The 21,558-nt window shown below is 37.1% G+C and overlaps 1 protein-coding gene across 3 annotated transcripts in view; it reads left to right on the plus strand.

The window, feature by feature from the left end:
- Positions 1-308: 308 nt before the first annotated feature.
- Positions 309-21,558, plus strand: part of LOC127433774 (high affinity cationic amino acid transporter 1-like) — a 49,708-nt gene continuing 28,458 nt past the window's right edge. For 2 of the 3 annotated variants that reach the window (XM_051685960.1, XM_051685962.1), the window contains exons 1-4: positions 309-445; positions 17,903-18,407; positions 18,821-18,979; positions 20,678-20,846. In XM_051685960.1, coding sequence (XP_051541920.1) covers positions 18,038-18,407; positions 18,821-18,979; positions 20,678-20,846 — 698 coding nt within the window. In that variant the 5' untranslated portion in view covers positions 309-445; positions 17,903-18,037. Of the gene's footprint in view, positions 446-15,767; positions 16,233-17,902; positions 18,408-18,820; positions 18,980-20,677; positions 20,847-21,558 lie in introns of those variants that run through there. The other variant, XM_051685961.1, reaches the window with a different exon arrangement.

Raw genomic sequence — 21,558 nt, forward strand, 5'->3', positions numbered from 1 at the left:
CGTCATAGGTTTTTTATTTTTATTTTATTATTCAGTTTTTAATTGTAATATAAATCCCAGATTTTAATATGCCCTCAATGTACCCACTGTATGTTAATTGTATTGCAAAATGTATAACCTCAAACCAAATGTAATTATATTTTGACCTGCATAGTGTCTTTTTATCATTTCAATGTGACCTTAAGTTTGACAGTTTGCATATCGGTTTCTCAAAGGCCAATATGGTATAAGTCGGGCGGAGCATTTACAAAACTCCGGTGAAACACGATCCACTTACCTATATTACCCTCTCTCTCTCTCACACACACACCACCTGTCAGGAGACTCAGCCCACACAACCACGCTAAACTCTCAGTTGGAACACACAATATTGACTACGAACGGTTTCCTGCAACCCAAGAATCTGAGGATCCAGTCTGCTCTGCGCACAGAGACCAGCTGCAAGGTAAGACCAACATCTGTTGCAGCCAAGTTATACTCTTCCTATCCGAGACGTTCTCTGCTCTATTTTCCTTTAATGATTTGGAAACATCAGAAAGATATTGAAACAGTTTCTTGTTTTAAAACGCACGCGTTTATAGTTACGAATCATTGATTCGGAATCGATTCGACACTTTTATGAATCGCGGACGGACAGCACATGTTAGTTCACTTCCCTCTGCTGCTACTACAAGGGGGCAGGAAAACGGGGGACAAGCGAGCACGGGGTCTCCCCTTCAGCTCCAACGTGGAATGTCCAGCAGAAGAATAGCGGGATAGTTACATGCATTAAGAATGTTCTAGTGTTTATAAAAATAGGCGCTTTTAAAACATGGGAATTGGTCATGGGAGGCGTTCTAGTTTTGTTGCGTCATGCGCTTGCAGTGTGTATGGAGCGTTACAGGCTTGAGTTCTATCTTGACACTTGTTTTTGTGTCTGCTTTGTCATTTTCTTTTTTATTATTTTTATTTTTATTTTTTAAAATTATTGTTATTTTTTTTTATCATACCAGTAGCAGAAATTCACTCGTATTGTAAAATATCATCTGGCCAAAAATGAATAAATAATGTTTTTTTTTTTTTTTTTTTTAAGATACATATCTACATGTTACACATAAGCTATCACATGTAAACAATTGTAAATAAGTAAGTACAAATGAATCACAATTATAATAAGCAGCATCACAACATATTTACAAATTAAGTATATGTTGTGTACTAATCAGTAATTACACAGTAGTTACACTGTAACATGAACACTGATATAAAGTATGACCTTTTTTATTGTTTGACCTGTTTTCCTTTGTAGCTTAAATGAAGCATCACATTTTCCCATGGCATGTTAAAAGCCCTGCAGGTAAATGTTTTCTATTTTAAAGTGACCCAAAGTCCCCTCTCTTCTTCTGTCACCTCATGCCAGTAGCATGTTTAAAGATATTTATTATTGGCAGTTTGGGAGCTGAATGTTTTTTCCAGGCAAGGCTGCAAGACTGGAGCTTAAAAGATTTATATTAGATGGCCTGGGTCCATGTGATTAATAATTTGCTATTTTAATTTAAACTTTTGTTGAATTGATTATAAGGCTGTAAGCTGTACTTTTTTTAAAATGGAAAATATGTAATAACATATTTAATTTTTTTATTATTATTTACATTAAAAAAATTAGATAATAATAATGTATAATAAGAAAAAAATTATATTAAACTTTTATATTTCATTACCGAATGGAAAAGCTTGTTCCATCAACACTGACTATATTTTCTGGAACACATACTGTTAACTGTATTTATAAGTAAACAATGCAAATGCTTTAACACCAAGATAAGTTTTTTGTTGAATAGGGCCATTTGGGGGCCTTTCTTTAGCTAAATCACTATAAGTGGCATGCTCCATCCAAAGACCTGATGGTTTCCACAACAAAGAGGCCTTTTAATGGTGCAGACTGTTTCAGTAAATCCTCTTATAGGCTGCAGTAGGTTAGAGGAATTACTCATCATGAAACATTTAATGTTTTTGGATGAAGCTGTTTAAAGACACCAGATGTTTGCATTTTACATGGATCACAGACATTAGAATCATACAGAAGAAATCTGATGATTTGTATTCGATATAGATAGAAATACTTTGCTTAAATATGTATGCATGTGGGTGGGTGGGTGTGTATTTATGAATCCCACACGCCCTGTTGTTGGCCCTTGTGACAATATTATTATAGTGCTAGGAATGTTTTTGGGTAGCTTATTGTGATGGTGCACTGTACTGTAAATTTCAAAGTTTACAACTACAGTTACACATTTATTTGTTCTCTCAAAGCCAAAAAAGCCAATTTCACTCTAAACTCTAAAGATTTTTTCTTTCTCCCCAATTTGGAATGCCCAATTCCCAATGTGGTCTAAGTCCTCGTGGTGGCATAGTGACTCGCCTCAATCTGGGTGGCGGAGAACGAATCTCAGTTGCCTCCGCGTCTGAGACCGTCAATCTGCACATTTTATCAAGTGGCTTGTTGAGCGTGTTACCATGGAGACGTAGCACGTGTGGAGGCCTCACGAAGTTCTCTGCGGCATCCATGCACAACTCACTACGTGCCCCACCGAGAGCGAGAACCACATTATAGCGACCACGAGGAGGTTACCCCATGTGACTCTGTCCTCCCTAGCAACCGGGTGAATTTAGTTGCTTAGAAGACCTGGCTGGAGTCACTCAGCACACCCTGGATTCAAACTTGTGACTCCAGGGGTGGTAGTCAGCGTCTTTACTCGCTGAGCTACCCAGGCCCCCGAGTATTTTAATGTTAAAAAATTGGCCCCCATTCATTTCCATTATAAGCGCCTCACTGTAACCCAGATTTTTTGCTTTTTTTTTATTTTTATGAAAAGAGCAAGTCAAAATAAATTTTTGTGGTATTCAACATTATGCCACAAATGCTGACAATTGAGCTCATGACTTCAGGGGTGGTAGTCAGCATCAATACTCGCTGAGCTACCCAGGCCCCTGTAAAAAGATTCTTAAGGCACCATCAAGGGTTCCTCAGATGCCACTCTAGCACACCATTGGAGAACCTCAAATATGATATTTGAGACTCCTATTAGAGTCTCAGTTGTCCTATAAATGTACTCCAGGAACCTCAAAAGTCCCTTTAAATCTTTTTCCTTATGATGGGGTTACTGAAAGAACCATTGACCTTCTTTAGAGTTCTTGCAGGAACTCAGCTCTCAGATGACTGAAAGGATGCCTAGATATTCTCCAGATGTTCCTGATCTAGTGTGGCATTTGAGGAACTCCAAATAGCTCCTTGAGAAACTTTTAATTTTTACAGATGTCAGCACAAAACAGATGCATTGCTCATGGAAGCTATGAAGTATCTAAGTGTCTTGTTGTGACTTGTGACTCACCTCATGGGCTGATCCTGTCTTCAGGTGTTATTTATATCAATGATGTTTTTTTAGGTGATTCATTGCTTATTTTCTCAAAACTGGGTCACATGCACCTAGCTTACACCTCAACACATAACATGCATTACCCGACACCCTACGTACTGTATAGCATAAAAACGAGCCTTGCCTTGTCTGAGTCTCTAAGCTGTGGCCTAATGCTTTAGAACATGTGCTGCTGACATGTATTTTAAAATGAAAGTGACTGTTTAGCTCATCATTCTCGCTCCATCATCAGGTATGTCACTTTAGAGCTATTGGAAGCTTTAGAATCCTGTAGAAATGAGAAACTAACTATTAGATTGTCAACCTTTATGTCACTGTTGATGTTAGATTGATATATTGTTGATTATATAAGGTTGGTTCTGGTTTAAACGGCATCCATCCAGTGTTTTAAATATCATCAGTACAGCGTAAATTAGATTCTTTGAAAATGATGCATTTAATCGTTTTTTTTAATTCTAGTTCCACAAACAATTTTGATTTCATATCAAAATTGTGAAACCCAATCTGTTTGCATTTAGTGTGTCTGTATTCTAAATTCAATGATTTAATTTTGAAGTCTACTGTATGTCTCACTCCCGCATCATTTGTTATGTAATTGGGGTCACTCTTAGCTCTCTGTATGTGAATCGATTTTTAACAGTTTGTATCTACATTGTCCACTGTCCAGGATTAGTGTCAGCCTGACAGAGTGTTTGTATGTGGGAAGGTCAATGGCAGTTTCACAGGTGTAAAACTGGCTTGGCTTCCAACAACAGATAGCTTAGATTGTGTCCCACCATCAGGGTTGGGAGGGTTACTTTTTAAATGTATTTCACTACAGATTACAGAATACATGCTGTAAAATATAATTTGTAACGTATTCCGTTGATTACTCAAGGTCAGTAGCGTATTCTAAATACTTTGGATTACTTCTTCAGCACTGGTAGATTTTTTCACTTGTTTTGACTATAAAAACTCTGCCAGTACAGTAAGACAAAATACACGTTAAAAATACATTCTCTAAAAAACCTAAATATCTTATGCAGTGTTGTTTCTAAAACAAGATAAATCTAATTGATCTTGTTTTAAGGATTTTTAGATATTTTTACAGGAAAACAATACAAAAATTATCATCAAGAATATGATTTTTACCCTAATATCAAAGGTTTTACTAGAAAAAAAAAATTATGATCCAACGTGAATTTTCTTGATAAAAAAATATGACCATGCCTGGTAACGTGCATGTAAAATGGCTAGAAACAGCATTTTAACTTAGCGTAAAGCTGACAATTTACACAAGGTTTATTTCTATTTCTTCTGCTCCAAACTTACTTCAAACATACTTCTCTGTCTGCTCGTATGAATGTAACACATCATAAGAAAGTGTTTCACCGCTGTTCAAATGCACTTTGGATCGCATCATTTATATGTATAAATGTTTTCCGTCTGAAAGGACTAAATATTAAATGAAACAAATGACAATAAAATGCAAAGTAATCTCTTCAGTAATCAAAATACTTTTTGAATGTAACTGTATTCTAATTACCAATGATTTAAATTGTAACTGTAGTGGAATACAGTTACTTATATTTTGTATTTTAAATACGTATTCGTGTTACGTGTATTCCATTACTCCCCAACCCTGCCCACTGTTCACAACAGTGACCCTTCTGTCTCGTGTGTCATCCTTTCTGAGCTGTTATGGATCTTTTTCTGGATAAGTAAAGACACTGATTTGACTACAGTTGATTTAAAGTAGTTCACCCAAAAATTCTGCAATCATTTACTCACCCTTGTCTTTCTAAACCATTTGACTTTATTTCTTCCATCAAACATAAAAGGATTTGTTTATAATCAATGTTGAGCACAATTAGGAGATCGCATTTTCCCTCTAAGATTACATTTTTACTCACTAATGGTTAGGTTTAGGGTTGGGGTTTGGGTTAGGATTAAAACAATATGCATTCCTGTTGACTGTATTACATCTATAACGACTAAAAACAACTCGCTTTAGGTGTCAATCTGTGGACATTTCACCCAGAAACTACGTAGAGCTCACTCATGCCCATACGTTCAACAACACTTCCAGCTTTGGCCGCTGGGGGCAGTGATTCGAATTTTGGCAAGCAGAGACCGATTTCAGCTGAAGATCTTTCGACCTACTGTCGCCGAATTCACAGTTAGATCAGTCGGAATGATGATAGAATTGACATTCTTGGATGAACTTTTCTTTAAAACTATTTAATAACAAATATGTTGAGGAAACTTGTACTTGTTGCCACTGTAAACAACCAAGACTTAAGGTCAAGCTCATGGAGAAACAAAGGTTCAGCAATACAAGGTGTGTCCAACTGTTAATGAAAGACCATTGAATGGCATGTTCTCTTACTAAGTTTATAGCTCTTAAAGACTGCGAAGAGTAAAAGAGCTTGTGATACCTTGGCGTGTTTGCGGGTTTGTTCCTAATCAAGCTTGTTTTTCTCTTTTTTTGTTGACAATTTTATACAATCTAGAAGAGAAGTCTGACAGAGGATGTTTTGTCAGAACGTCAGCTGGCTGGCCACATCCTAAATGAGTTTTTAGACATTTCAGGCAAATACCAAAACTGAAGACATGTTACACACTGTTTGTCTCCTACTAACATGTTCCAAAACAAAATAGCAGTCACATGTTTCTAGTAGGGGTGGGAATCACAAGGTAATTGGCGATACAATTTAATATCGATATTATTGCGATTCTTTATTTCATTCAATGTTTCTCATTCGTCTTCATCAGACTTAAGAGAACTGCTTCCAAATCACCAAATGCATTGTTAAATTAATATAAAAGTCTCAGTTTACAAAACAAGTATAATTTATTTCCTACAATCTATGTACAAAGCAAAGACATATGCATTTAAGACCATAATCGCTCCCTATTTCTGTGGTTAGGTCAATGTAGCTAGTCTTTCTAAAAATAAATTATAGTATTTATGAATACAATAGTAGCCTAAACACTTTAAAAACATTATTTATTACAAAGCAGTTTCAATACACAAAAGTATAATTGATTTCAGGTTAGCCTATTTTGTATAATACTAACATTTTTGTCAAAATACCTCAGTTAATGTTACTACTGTAACATCGTGATACATTTTAGTAAGGGATAGTGATTATGTGTAAAGCAAGACAACTGCACCTTCTAAGGGACTGTTGTTGAATTCCTAGATCGATTTGGCAAAAAGAAAAAAAAATTCCCATCACCACAATATTAATGTAGAAATATGTAAATTATATCTGTATTTGGCGTGCAAATATCGATACAATATCACAAGGAAAAATATCACGATACTTTAACATATCAATATTTTTTCCCACCTCTAGTTTCTAGGCAAAGGGCGGTCTGACAGTGCCAGGTACATTATGCCCACTCTAAACATGCTCATGAGGTTGGATAGACTTTGGAAAAAAATACGTCAACAAAACACGTCTCAGTTTTCTTTCTGGATAGAGACTATGTCCTTGACCCTGTTTCCTATCTGAATACTTGCTGTTTCGAGAAGGGTCTCCTCTTACAGTTGTTATGATACACTACTAAGCATTGGTGACGTCAGTACTAAAGCCCGTATTGATGCTAGTATAGTATCAGCAACTATGCTCTTTGATAATATTTCAGTTCACATGCTGATTTGTTTTTAGTGAAGGAATGTTGTGAATTCTTATCTTGTGTTTATTAAAAGCAAAATATATAAAGAATCCCAAGAAATCCCAAAATTCCCAAGGCCAAAACATTACACCGCTGCAAGATAAACACCATAACAGAGTCATCCAATGATTGGCACCCAGGGTCCACACCCCTGCTCTACCCACTTGCTTAATTTAGCCAGATAAACTGCATGTGTGTGTGTGTGTATATGGTCATCACACTCCTGAACGCAAACGCTCCTGCCTGAGCTGGAATAAAAACGATGGCACCCTTAACCGTGCACAACCTCACTGCCAGATGAAGCTGTCAGGATTTATTTAGATGTGATTTTTCTTTACCATTTCATACCTACTGCAGACAGAATGCTGCAAAAACCTAGTATATGCTGGCCATGTGTATGATGAATTTGCTAAGGGGGCTATTCGTGCCCACCTCTATCAGTGTGCCAAATTTGAGCATTTTCCTACATATGCTGTCATAGTCTCCCATGGTGGAATAATAATAATAATAATAATAAGAAGAAAAGCTACAAAAGCAATAGGGGCCTACACCCCCTTGAGTCTTGGTCCCTAATAAGTAAACTAACAAATACAATAGGAGCTACAGTACCTTCTGTGCTTAGCCCCTAATAATAACAAGAAAACTAACAGAAACAATAGGTGTCACAGCACCTTCGGTGCTTGGCCCCTAATGAGACAATTATTAGCATACAGTAGGAGTATAGAGCTATGAAACCAATGTGGATAGCATAGCCCAGATAATTTGGACATGGAAGTATTTGATGAGAAATGTTTAAGTTAATATTGAAATCTCTGACTTTGATAGAAAACTCTGTTGTCTTGGCAAATCTGAGACTTCAGAAAAGTCTCCATCCCTTGCAAAAATAAATGTTGTTGGATTACTCAATACCATTTAATGGCTGTGATAGGAGAGTCAAATTGGACAGATAATGAAACTAAAGAGCTTCTCCATCATCTCTGTCAGAACTTTGTGACTGGCCTCAAGCAGACTTCTTCATCAGTGCATCCTGACCACATATGTGCTCAAACTGGTAATCTTATTTTAGCTGAGCTATATATTTGTCTGGCCAATGGGAGATGGGGAGGTGTTTAGGAAACCTGTTTGAATATAGTTATATTTTTAACATTTCTATTTGGTGTCACTAGTTGCCCAGAAATTACACGAAATTACCTTTTAAAAGTGGATGAAATCTGTATAATGTAAATCGCGTACAGTATTACTGTATGTGTTGGTCTTTACTTGAGGAAACGCATCATATATATTTCAAACATATTTAACCATTACACATGAACTTTATTCCATTCATGGTCTTTCAGCATTACCACAACATGACACTGATGGCAGAGAGACTGACACCTCTCAACATGTCTGATGTCACTTCAGTGGAGTGGTTTAAACCAGCTCACTGGCCATTGCAGGACTCTGGGAATGTTCAGATATCTGAGTCTGGTCCAGCTGGAGAGAACAAGCTTGTGCTTGGATTACCTCTGACTTTCATTTACCATAGGACAGTAAACTTTAATGAAAACTTCAATTACAGGTGGCTTTCTTATGTCCTTCCACTTTCGTTTCAGGTGTACTGTAGGCAGGGTTGGGAGGGTTACTTTTGAAATGTATTCCACTACAGATTACAGAATACATGCTGTAAAATGTAATTTGTAACGTATTCCGTAAGATTACTCAAGGTCAGTAACGTATTCTAAATACTTGGATTACTTCTTCAGCACTGGTAGATTTTTTCACTTGTTTTGACTATAAAAACTCTGCTAGTACAGTAAGACAAAATACACGTTAAAAATACATTCTCTGAAAAACCTAAATATCTTATGCAGTGTTGTTTCTAAAACAAGATAAAGCAAACTGATCATGTTTTCAGGATTCTCAACCCAGACTGTAGGTGTGTTATGCAGTTTTTTTTTTTTTTTTTTTTGTGTTACACACAGCCAACGGCAATCTTTGTGTATGTTTGTATCCAACACAGAACATATAGAGCAGAGCGGAGTAGATGAGTTTGGTATTTGACATACAGCTTAATGGTTTAGTGTGCAGTAGTCAGGCACACAGAGCGAGTGACTGGAATAGCATGCCCATGTGATGTTTGAAGTTCTATTTTTAGGGCTGTCAAGTGTGAGAGATGACTGCATTGACAATGTTGTCAAAAGAATAGAATTCTCCCATAAGGCTTTCTTGCTTGCTCAATTGCTCAGGGATCAAAAGCATAACTACATTTTTACACTTTCTGAAGAACATGTGAGTTGTGCTTACTTGTGCAAAATTTGCCACCACAGTTCTTGGGAGGTTTTGAGTATTTTAGTATATTGCTATATGCAGTTACTAGGGTATTCTAGGTGGTTGCTAGGTTGTTGCTAGGCTGTTCTGGGTGGTTGCATACTGGCAAAAGAGCCCACCTCTAAGTGTCTTAGTATGACAATATGAGTTTAAAGGATTTCCACCTGTTTAATTGTTCGCCAAGCGAAAATCAAAAGTTTGATTACTTAGAAAATTAATGGCACATCTCACCTCAACTAACCGCATGATTTGAGGTATCATTCATGTCCGTACAAATGGTGCAAGACGAGTTATGTGCAGAAGTTTAATACTAGCTAAACTGGTGCTAGCAAGGCCAAGGTCATGGCGCTTTAAATAAAAGCGTCTGCCAAATGCATGAATATAAATGTAGTACTTAAGGTTATGGGGTTTGTTCAAATCCCTAACCTAAGTATGAGCAATAGCATAAGCTGATTTAGCAAGCACTAGTAATTACAATGTTCTTAAATTTGTTCCAGTGCCAGTTTCTACATTTAAAACACATTGTTCTGTGCTTACACTATAGCCTTAATGAAACTTTTTTACTTGTTTCTCCTGAAATGCTGATATTTGTATTCTGAAGTCTCTTGGAAAGCATGGTCAAGCATGCAGGTTGCAAAAGCTTGATCGGAAAATAACTGGGCATTTGTTCAAAGGAAAATACACAAGATACAACTTTCACTGACCCTGTCTTGCAAACAGCTTTAAACCTTTCATAATACCTTTGTGAAGAACACCATTTGTCTTAACACTGAGTTAGGCTGCTAATCTCATTTTAATGAACTTCCGGTGTTTAGATCTGGGAAATTAGGCCAAAGCTTTTGTTTGCCGTTTCAGTAGCAGGTTTGATCCAGTCAAGCCCTCATGTAATGCTTGTGTGATTTAGATGACAACAGTTAATGGTGCAGGACTGCTCGTGTGACTCTGCTAACGTATTTCCATGTGCGGCCTTGGTTGTTTGATCCATGTATCTGAGATCTGAGACATCCGATAGCTCCACACCACCCGGGAGAAAAAGAAAAGGTCCTCACATCATCGTCTGTGAAACTTTCCATTTAAGTGTGGCATGTCAGGAAGTAACATTTTAGTCCCCTTTGCTGTTTAGATGGGAGATCCAAAGAAAGAAAACTGGGTCACGATTCACAGTAGTTTATTGTAATTTACATTATATGCTCGTACTATCTGGCTCTCATAGGCTGATAGTCTTTTCTACTCCATCTACACTCAAAAAGTTTTTTTTTGCTGTTTCTTCAATTCATTCAAATGAGCAAGGAAATAGAATTGTTGAACATTTTGTCAGAACTTAATTTCATTGGGCTTTACTCAAGAAACATGAGCAGAACAAATTTGTGTGAAAATCGTTCACGCTTCCATTATAACATAAATTATCTGATTGAATTTAGTGGGACAATTTAAAGGAATGTTCTGGTTTCAATACAAGTTGAGCTCAGTTGTCAGCATTTGTGGCATAATGTTGAATACCACAAAAATTAATTTTGACTTGCTCTTCCTTTTCTTTAAAAAAGCAAAAAATCTGGGTTATAGTGAGGCACTTACAATGGAAATGATTGAGGGCCAATTTTTTAACATTAAAATACTCGGGGGGCCTGGGTAGCTCAGTGAGTAAAGACACTGACTACCACCCCTGGAGTCGTGAGTCCGAATCCAGGGCGTGTTGAGTGACTCCAGCCAGGTCTCCTAAGCAACCAAATTGGCCCGGTTGCTAGGGAGGGTAGAGTCACATGGGGTAACCTTGGTTGCTATAATGTGGTTCTCGCTCTCGGTGGGGCGTGTGATGAGTTGTGCGTGGATGCCGAGGAGAATAGCGTGAAGCCTCCACACGCGCTATGTCTCTGCGGTAATGTGCTCAACAAACCACATGATAAAATGCACGGATTGACGGTCTCTGACGCAACTGTGATTCGTCCTCTGCCACCCGGATTGAGGCGAGTCACTACGCCACCATGAGGACTTCCAAATGACCTCTGGTGCGGTTCGACTGATATATGAACGCAGCATGGACCAAAGACGTCTAAACGGACCAATAACAGGAAGTAATTTGCCTAATACTGACCTCAAGCATACCTGGTTCTTCTCATCATAGGAGCTATGTTGCCCATTACAGCTCGGTATAGGCGTCGTAAACGCCGTCAGCTGTCCTTGCTGCATATCTTCGTTTGTGTGTGCAACGGAGGAATTCCTGGCGCTCTTTTGACTCCTTTACACATTTTATTAGCTCTTTGTTTGTTCTCGGCTGGTAAAAATACCACCATATATACATGTATAAATCCAATGAGCGCATTTCGCCCAGCAGCCAGCAATGTTTTGGATGTTCGGCAAGTTCCGTTGCAAAATATACGTCATAAAAGCTGTCCAATCAGGTTGTGACCTTATCCTTAAGCCTTTTGTTTTATATCTTTAGGTTCGGTGTTAAAAATGCCAGTGTGAACGCTAAGCGAACCAGGACTAAATGTATCATTTTCTTTTATGGTCCGGACCAAGAGAACTGAACTACAAGTGTGAACACACCCTTAGAGCGCATTGGGTATTGGGCGTACCAAATTGGGGAGAAAAGGGGAGAAAAAAAAGAAGCATTAAAATACTCACTGTTTCAAAAGTATAGCCAAAAGACATAAACAATATGTGTGTTAACATGATTTTAACAATTAGCAAAACTAATTGCGAGGGAATATAAACTACTGCAAGATAACGCAAAACTTATTGCAAGGGAATGCAAACTACTGCGATGTAACGCAAAACTTATTGCGAGGGAATGCAAACTAATGTGAGAGAACGCAAAACTTCTTGCGAGGGAACACAAACTAATGCGAAAGAACACAAAACTTATTGCGAGGGAACGCAAACTACTGCAAGGGAACGCAAAACTTATTTCGAGGGAACGCAAAACTAATTGCGAGGGAATATAAACTACTGCAAGATAACGCAAAACTTATTGCAAGGGAATGCAAACTACTGCGATGTAACGCAAAACTTATTGCGAGGGAATGCAAACTAATGTGAGAGAACGCAAAACTTCTTGCGAGGGAACACAAACTAATGCGAAAGAACACAAAACTTATTGCGAGGGAACGCAAACTACTGCAAGGGAACGCAAAACTTATTTCGAGGGAACGCAATACTAATTGCGAGGGAATATAAACTACTGCAAGATAACGCAAAACTTATTGCAAGGGAATGCAAACTACTGCTAGGTAACGCAAAACTTATTGCGAGGGAACGCAAACTACTGCTAGGTAACGCAAAATGTATTGCAATGGAATGCAAACTACTGCAAAATAATGCAAAACTTATTGCAAGTGAACACAAAACTATTTCAGAAAAAAATTCTCACCCTGTCCTCACCCTGTTCTACATTAGAAAGTGATTAAATTGTTGCTGTTGTTTTTGAATTTTTTATTTTTTTTATTTTTTTTTATTTTTTTGCATAAAATATTACTTGAAAAAGTTTACTTAACCTAATTGCATTGGAAAAAATTATGAATAATTTTCGTTGGACAGAAAAGAATGTACAAAAATTTACATCCAAACCAACGATGACACATTGGAAAGTGATTACAGAATTTTCTGAAAATGAAAAAATTATAATAAAAATAGAGTAACAGAAAACCTAGGGTCTGATGTGTGGTGTTACATGCAATATGAAGATGATCTAATTTTGGATCCTGCTTGGACCTTTTTCATTTCATCTAGTTGGCTAAAATAATGTCAGTTTGTACAAGACTACAACAAATCTGCACAAAAAAGGGGGCTTTATTTAACTGCATGGGACCTCAATTAAATGAATCTCATTAAACTTTTATTTTTTAAATGAAATCTATTTTTTGCTATGTGAGATGAATACAGAATTAATTGCATCATATCTGTAGTGTGAGGTCAACATGCCCTCATATCAGTGGCTTTAGTCATAGAGGGATTAAATTAGATCAGTTAAACTTCTTAGAACTGTTGAATACAGGCTGTGCTCACTGTGTGCAACTGTGATGCAAACACATATTCCCAGTCATTCTTTTGCAATTGAATGTATTTCTGCCATTAAGTTCTGCCTTAGGTTATGTAAGACATGTCCGTTAATAACACAGTGTGTGTGTGAGTATGATAGATTATCCCCCGGTGGGCCTCTCCAGCTCTGCCACCAGTCACACTTTATGGATTTCTCTCCATATTACTCAGCACTTGGGAAAAGAGTGTACTAGAGACACTGCAGCTGTATGAACTCATTGCCTGAAAAGCTGATTTGTACATATATTACAGAACATTTGCAGTATGTTGTCCTTTGGGAATCAACATATGCTTTTCATTCAAGAGAATTTTGGTTGTGGTTCTAAATACAGCCTAGTTTTCTCTTTCAGTCTCATTAAATGCTAGGACTATATTTTTAAGTCTGACACTGAAGATTGTGAATATGTATCAGGGCTCTGCACATTTGCAGCTGCGTAAATCATTATACAGCTGCTGTCCTCCCCACAAATGTGCTGGTTTGTGTCCTAGAGTTTATAAAAAAGATAAAACATTAATCATGCATAAACCACTCATATCTGGAGCAAAAATGGGGGAGTTAAACTGTATCAATCTCTGCATGACTGTTATAACATCCTGGTTCTGATCTTGAATGGCAATTTGTGAATAAATCAACAATGAAGGTTTAAACATTTATAGTTATCAGACAAAATGTTTTGACATTATTAAAGCATTATTATACAGTCATTTTAGAATGTTATTTCTTCATTGTAGGTCTGAAGTACGAATCCAAGCAACTTAAGATATTATAAGTTAAAGAAATATTTCACCCAAAAATCAGTTACTTAATATGTCGTTTCAAACCTAGGGTGCGTTTCCCATGTAATGATCTAACCCACTGCTTAACCACCATAGTACGATGCATCGTTAGAGAAACTAACTAGCTAGTCACAACTGTTTCCCGAAACCCTTGTAACTATGTTGCACATCCATCGTTCGAACCATGTTGGTTCAACAATGTAGAACTGTCATTAATGACGTTACTCAAGGGGTGGAGTAATAAATTCTGCAGAGATCGAATGGATATCAAATTATAACAGCTCATTTACATGGACAGAAAGATGTTTATTGCGAAAAAAAACTGCTTAAGACACGACAAACATTTACGTTTATATGCACTTTGTAAGTGGCGTACTCTTTATTACAGTATACAAGCGGTTCGGTCAGTAAGCAGCTCCATAGCAACATTATTTCCCCGCGACGCTGCTGTAAATAACTAACATGGCATCTGAGGACTGCTTCAACTAAAAATGTTATTTTCTGTTCTCTGTTGTTTCACTTTATTTTCACATGCCCCTCTTTTGCTGGTGTGTTTGATTTCATTGCAACCTCTCGCAGCATTGAGCTGCAATAGTGGGGTTTCCCTCTTACCTCACTTTACTGCACCTGAGCACATACATATGCACACGTTTCAAAAACCAATAAGAATGCCACTTTTATTCTTGACACAATGAGAAATATAGAATTAAATATATATGGAGTGAAAGATACAGACTGGGTTTGGCAAATGGGACTCTGGTGAAGCTATGTGGTGTTGCATGGCAACAAACATATGATTTTCAAGTTGCTTTTCAGTGACAGAGAAGTTAAAACCCTTCACAATCTGAATTTAAATACAAAATATAATATCCCATTTGATGACCAAAAATACTTTGCCGTGTAAGCAATTATTGTGTGAATCATGTCATGCAATGTCATTACTTCATTATCAACTACCAGAATAATGTCATTAGTAAATTATATACTGTAAGTATGATTAAGAATCCTATGTATGGAATGAAATTCCACAAACTTTTATTGTTTTGCAGTGGTGGTGACCCACCATCATATACATGGTCAAGTAAATAAAGTGGCTATGTAAAGATTTTCAAGGCATAATAGCCATGATAATATAAGCCAGACATGACACAAAACACATCCTTTATTTAAATCCACAGACAATTCTAAAGAGAGGCCTTCTCATTTTTCCCAAGCCACAGCATGAGAACTATGAAAAAACCCCAGCATGAAAGCAGCCTATTTTAAAACCAAAAACCCATTAACAGATGAATATAATAATTTGATCATTAAATTAAGCTGTGCCCTATTACTGTCACAAATCATTGATGAATTGATGAACATGTTTAGCTAGTTAATTTAGGTGATTATTAGCCACCAAGGTGTTTCTATCCATTCCTCATGTGCATCAGTAGCAGGTGTATTAATGACTCTCCTAATAAATACAGTATCTATGTGTGTATCAAATGCTCAACAATGGCAGCTTTACAAAGAATCCTACAGCTTGAGCACAGAAGGTGACATAGAAGTCAGGTAGTGTATATAAATGCCTACATAAGGACAGATTTCTCCCCACTTGCCCCTCTATCTGATGACGACATCATAAGAAAATTCCAGATTCCTAGGATTCCTTGAATTGCTGCAGGCTGTGAAACCACACCTTCAGAGGGCCACAAGACGAAACTACGCCTTAAGTCCAGCAGTGCAGTTCTTAGCTGCACTGCATTATTGTGCTATGGGAAGTTTTATGGAGATGGTTGGTGATGGCCTGTGGCTCAGCAAGTCTTAGGTCAGCACCTTTGCTGTTACAGCTTATGAACACCACGCTGACTTTCCACAAAACTCCTCAAAAAATCCAATCACAACATTGTAGTCATGGAAATTTGTTCAACTTCCTGAGGAAGAATAGGGGGTCATGCTGATGCTGAAGATGATGAAGATTCTGCTGCTACTGATGATGATGATCCACTGAACCCACATCAAGGCAGAATGCATCCTGCAGGAGCAGAAGTCAGTGAACATTTAATTCAGAAAATGTTTGGTTACTTTTTCATTTTTAAATACAGTTTAGTTACTGTATTTTCTATTATTTAATCTGACTGTCATAACTTGTGTTAATAAACATTTTGTGTAATTTCCTATCTTGGTCTATGTTTTTTTTTTTCATCTGCAAACATTAATCGAAAGACTGCTGCAAACAAGAAGTATGCATTTGTTTCTATAACATAGCCTATTGAGAATATCGAAGGGAGAACAATTGTGACAGTCACGCTGGAAGATCGTTTCAAACTGAATTTCCAATAAAAATAACTTTGAGCATCACAACTTCAAGCCTTTCAAAGCTCTCAGAGTGGATGGTGAAGTCTTTGAAAACAATAGAGCATAGGGGTGATAACTCTGAATAGAACACACCCCAGCTGTGGTGAAATCAATGACGTCGACACCACAAACTAACAAGGAACTATGCTTCTAACCACAGGAGGAGAGCTGTAGTCCAACTACACAAATTTGCGACGCAGTTTGCAAATGTTCTTTGGAACTACGGTTTCGGGAAACACCAAATTGTTGAACTATGTTGGTAACGATGGAACTTGCGACCATAGTTGGCTAATGATAGTTTCGGGAAACGCACCCCTGTATGACTTTCTTTTTTCTGTGGAACACAAATTATGAAATTTTGAATAATGACCATGCTGTTCTTTCCCTTACTGTATAATGAAAGCATACAGTGACCAGGGGGTATCAAGCCCCAAAAATGGACAAAAAAAAGCACCATTAAGGTCCGTTCAGACTGAACGCGTTATTGCGTTAAAAAAACTAGACAAATTAAAAAGAATGTAGGTGTATCGAAGCGAGTTTTTAAAATTTTTAAATTGACAAGTCATCTTAAAAACACCACGCTACTGCGTGAAACGTCGAAAAACAGCAAGAAACTGAGCAGAGGTCAAAGACATCCATCTAGCGCATCTATACTTAGAAAATCAATCAATTCAAAACAATTGAAAAAACAGCACAGATGGACGCAAAAACGCATTCGATGTGAATGGCCCCTTAAAGTACTAGCAAAATTGTATAAATAAAATAAAAACTATATTTCAAGTGTGCTATATAGTCCAGGTCTCCTGAAGGCGTATGATAACTTTGTGTGCTTTCGCTCTCAACTCTCATTTGCGCATGCGCATATTTAAAAACTTGGTGCTTCAAGATGCATCGCACTTGGTTTGACATGCAGTGACACTAAATGGATTTGGGTTTTGCCACACGACATGCCAAGGTTGAATATGCATAAGCGTGAAAGAGATTTGAGAGCTATGGCTTAAGGCAAGATTATCAGTGAATAACAAACGCAAAGATATAGTATTGCTTTGGAAGACTGCTGTATATAGCGTACAAGCTGTACAAACTACTTTCATGGTGTGTGTTGTTTTTTTTTTTTTTTTTTTGCTTCTTTTTGGAGCTTGATAGCCCAAACCTTAAAGTAAATCCATAAACATTCTTCAAAATTTCTCGTTTTGCTTTCAACAAAAGAATGACATGAGAATGTGTGAATATGAGATCATTTCATTTTTTTCGGAACTATTACTCAAATTTTCAGATGGTTTCACATCATTACAATGTATAACCTTCCTCCAGGGCTTTCTTGAACGTCCGACTGATTACTTTGTGTTTTTATTCCACAGTTAAACAACACTTGCGACCAACATTCTGAACATTGTGAGTCCTCAGCGTTTGCATGTGTGAAGGAGAAAAACTGAGAAGGAAAATCATAGATAAAGACAGGCACAAAAAGGGGCACCCTTCAGATCAAAACGGCCATGGATTTGAAGAAACTTCTGAGTTTTGGGAAGCAGTTGCTGAGGGTGAAGGTTGTAGACTGCAACTCTGAGGAATCACGACTCTCCCGATGCTTGAGCACCTTTGACCTGGTGGCTCTTGGGGTGGGCAGCACCCTCGGAGCAGGCGTGTATGTCCTCGCAGGAGCAGTGGCCCGGGAAAACGCCGGACCGGCCATCGTGCTATCATTCCTCATTGCAGCCCTGGCTTCGGTGCTTGCGGGCCTCTGTTATGCAGAGTTCGGTGCAAGAGTGCCCAAAACAGGTTCAGCATACCTGTACAGCTATGTGACTGTAGGGGAACTATGGGCCTTTATAACTGGCTGGAATCTGATACTTTCATATGTTATAGGTGAGACTATAACACACACTATCATACAAACCCAGTAAGGGCCCCAACTGATTTTGCCTAAAGAATTTGGACACTTAAGTTGCACTTAAGAAAATAACAAAATGCCAAACCATGTGTCATTTGTTTTAAAGAAACAGTGCACATTTTGTTAGGTTTCAAATGATAAAACAATAGATATAGTGTTCAAAATGAATGCAAAAAGTATTTGGAAAATGTATGGTTGTCAAACATTAGTGGAACATGTCCATTGTTAATGTGAAGAACTACACCAGTGGTTACTCTGCTAGGCTGAACTTGGGGTTTGTTTATAGTGTATAAACTAATGTATAGTGCAGGTTTTTGCCTTTCTGTTTATCCTATGTGTCGTAACACATACGTTATGTAATTTGACATAATCTTTTAAACCTTCTCAGGTACCTCAAGCGTCGCCCGAGCTTGGAGTGCCACATTTGACGAACTGATCGGAAAACATATTGAGCATTTCTGTCGTCAGTACATGACCATGAATGCTCCGGGCCTTCTGGCGGAGTACCCAGATATGTTTGCCGTAGTTATCATCCTTACTCTCACAGGTAAAGCATGACTGGTGCATTAATTACATGAGAACTTGCAGTACATTTGGTTTAGTTTAAATTTTGCTCATAGGAATAATTAATAAAAAAAAATGAAAATTGTCATCCTTTCCTCACTCTCATGTGTTCCAAACCACATTTATCTTTCTTTCTTGTATGAAACACAGAGGAGAAATCTTATGTTAGAATTTACTGCAGATTTTATGCTTCAGAAAGGACAATAAAGCACTATAAATGTATCATAAAAGTGGTCAATGCATCTTCTTTAGTCATATGATAGCTTTGGATAAGAAACAGAACTAAATTTAAGTCTTTATTTGTTAAAAATCTTGACATCTGCCCTAGCTCTCTATGGCATGTTTATGAAAGAAGTTGCGATGTCTGATTTGTGATTTGTGTTCTTTAGAGTTGGATATTTTCAATTAATAATCCATTTCACTAAACTGGTTGGAATGGTTTGTTCAGCAATCCCCATTCATTTCAATTCTATGGAAAAGAGCAACCAGTACATTCCTCTAAATTTCTCCTTATGCTTTCCACGGAAGAAAGAAAACATTTGGAGTGACTTAAGCATAAATAATAATAGAATGAATATTTTAGGGTGAGCTATTCTTTAAACTGTGATTCATTCATCTTGTTATACAACCCCAATTCCGAAAAAGTTGGGACAGTATGAAAAATGCTAAAGATGAGACCGAGCCCAGAGAAGTCAGCAGCCCTTCTTGACAGTGTTGATGTATGGCTTCTGCTTTACCATGCAAAGTCTTAACTTGCATCTGTGGATGCAGCGGTGAGTGGTGTTGACTAACAAAGGTTTACTAAAGTTATCCCAAGCCCATGTTCATGATATCCATTACAGATGAATGATGTTTTTAAGAGTGTGATGTCTGAGGGATCAGAGATCACGCACATTCAGAAATGTTTTTTGTCTTGCCCTTAACGCACCGTGATTTGACCAGATACCTTGAATCTTTTAACTATATTGTGCACTGTAGAAGGTGAAATGCCCAAAATCCTTCCAATTTGTCTTTGGGGAACACTGTTCTCAAAGTGCTGGATTATTTGCTATAGCATCTGTTGGCAAACTGACAAGTCTTGAACGATCCTTGCTCTTGAAGGATTAGGCTATTTTTGGAGGCTCCTTATATACTATGACACGATTGCCTCACCTGTTTAATATCTCCTGTTTCACATCACCTTGTTATTTTAACTCATTAAATTGTTATTAGTCTTAAATTGCCCGTCACAACTTTTTTGGAGTGTGTTGCAATCATCTGATTTGAAATTACTGTACATTTTTAAAAAAACAATGAAATTCACAAGGTAAAACATCATATAATGTGAAGTTGTAGTGCTTTCAATATAGCAAATGGTGAATATAATTTACAAATCACTCCTCTTTGTTTTTATTAGCATTTTTCATACTGTCCCAACTTTTTTGGAATTGGGGTTGTATTATATATGTAAATTATATGAAGTTTATGATATTTACTTTGTATTATATTTTGTCTTCTACAGAAAGATATTAGAAAATGTATTTTTTTTAAAGTATAAAGTTATGAATATTCTGTCCCAAACAAGTTAATATGAAACACACTCATTCATTCTGAAAATAAAAGGTCTTGAATGTAAATATTTAGCAGTCATTTGTGTTGACTTTGCACCGTAGTGTTTTGAACTATGTTTTGTTTGCTGTAGGCCTGCTGACCTTTGGGGTAAAGGAGTCAGCTGTGGTCAACAAAGTATTCACCTGCATTAACATCCTGGTGCTGCTGTTTATGGTCGTATCTGGGCTGGTTAAAGGTACGCTCAAGAACTGGCACCTGGACCCTGCTGAGGTTCTGAATGGAACCAATTCCACTCTTAAGTGAGTTAAATTTTCAGACATTTGGATATTAAGGGAATATTCCGGGTTCAATACAAGTTAAGTTCAATCGGCAGCATTTGTGGCATAATGTTGATTACCACAAAAATTTATTTTGTCTTGCCCCTCCTTTTCTTTAAAAAAAGCAAAACTGTAGGTAACAGTGAGGCACTTACAATGGAAGTGAACTGGGCCAATCTGTAAACGTTAAAATACTCACTGTTTTAAAAGTATAACCACAAGACGTAAACAATATGCGTGTTAACATGATTTTAGTGTGATAAAATTGCTTAGCTTTTCTGTGTAAAGTTATAGCCAATTTTACAACTTCGTTCCCATGACAATGTAATGTCAACAAAGCCTAAAACGACTGTAAAAATGACAATTTAAACAACTTTATAGTTCAAAAAATACATGAGTTTTAACAGAAGAATTAATGTAAGTGCTTGTATAAAATTATAAACTTCACATTTCAACCTTTAAAACCTCTAAAAATTTGCCCCATTCACTTCCATTGTAAGTACCCCAGTGTTTTTTGTGGTAATCAACATTATGCAACAAATGCTGTCGATTGAGCTCAACTTGTTTCGAACAGAATATTCCTTTAATCTTTTTTTTTTTTTTTTTTTTTTTTTTTCAAGTAAAGGGAAAGTGTAATTCTGTAATACTAGTGGCACTGAACAGCATTACAAAAATAATGACTGTTTCCAAACAA

The sequence above is a fragment of the Myxocyprinus asiaticus genome, chromosome 43 (assembly GCF_019703515.2).
Source record: "Myxocyprinus asiaticus isolate MX2 ecotype Aquarium Trade chromosome 43, UBuf_Myxa_2, whole genome shotgun sequence".
Lineage (NCBI taxonomy): Eukaryota > Metazoa > Chordata > Actinopteri > Cypriniformes > Catostomidae > Myxocyprinus > Myxocyprinus asiaticus.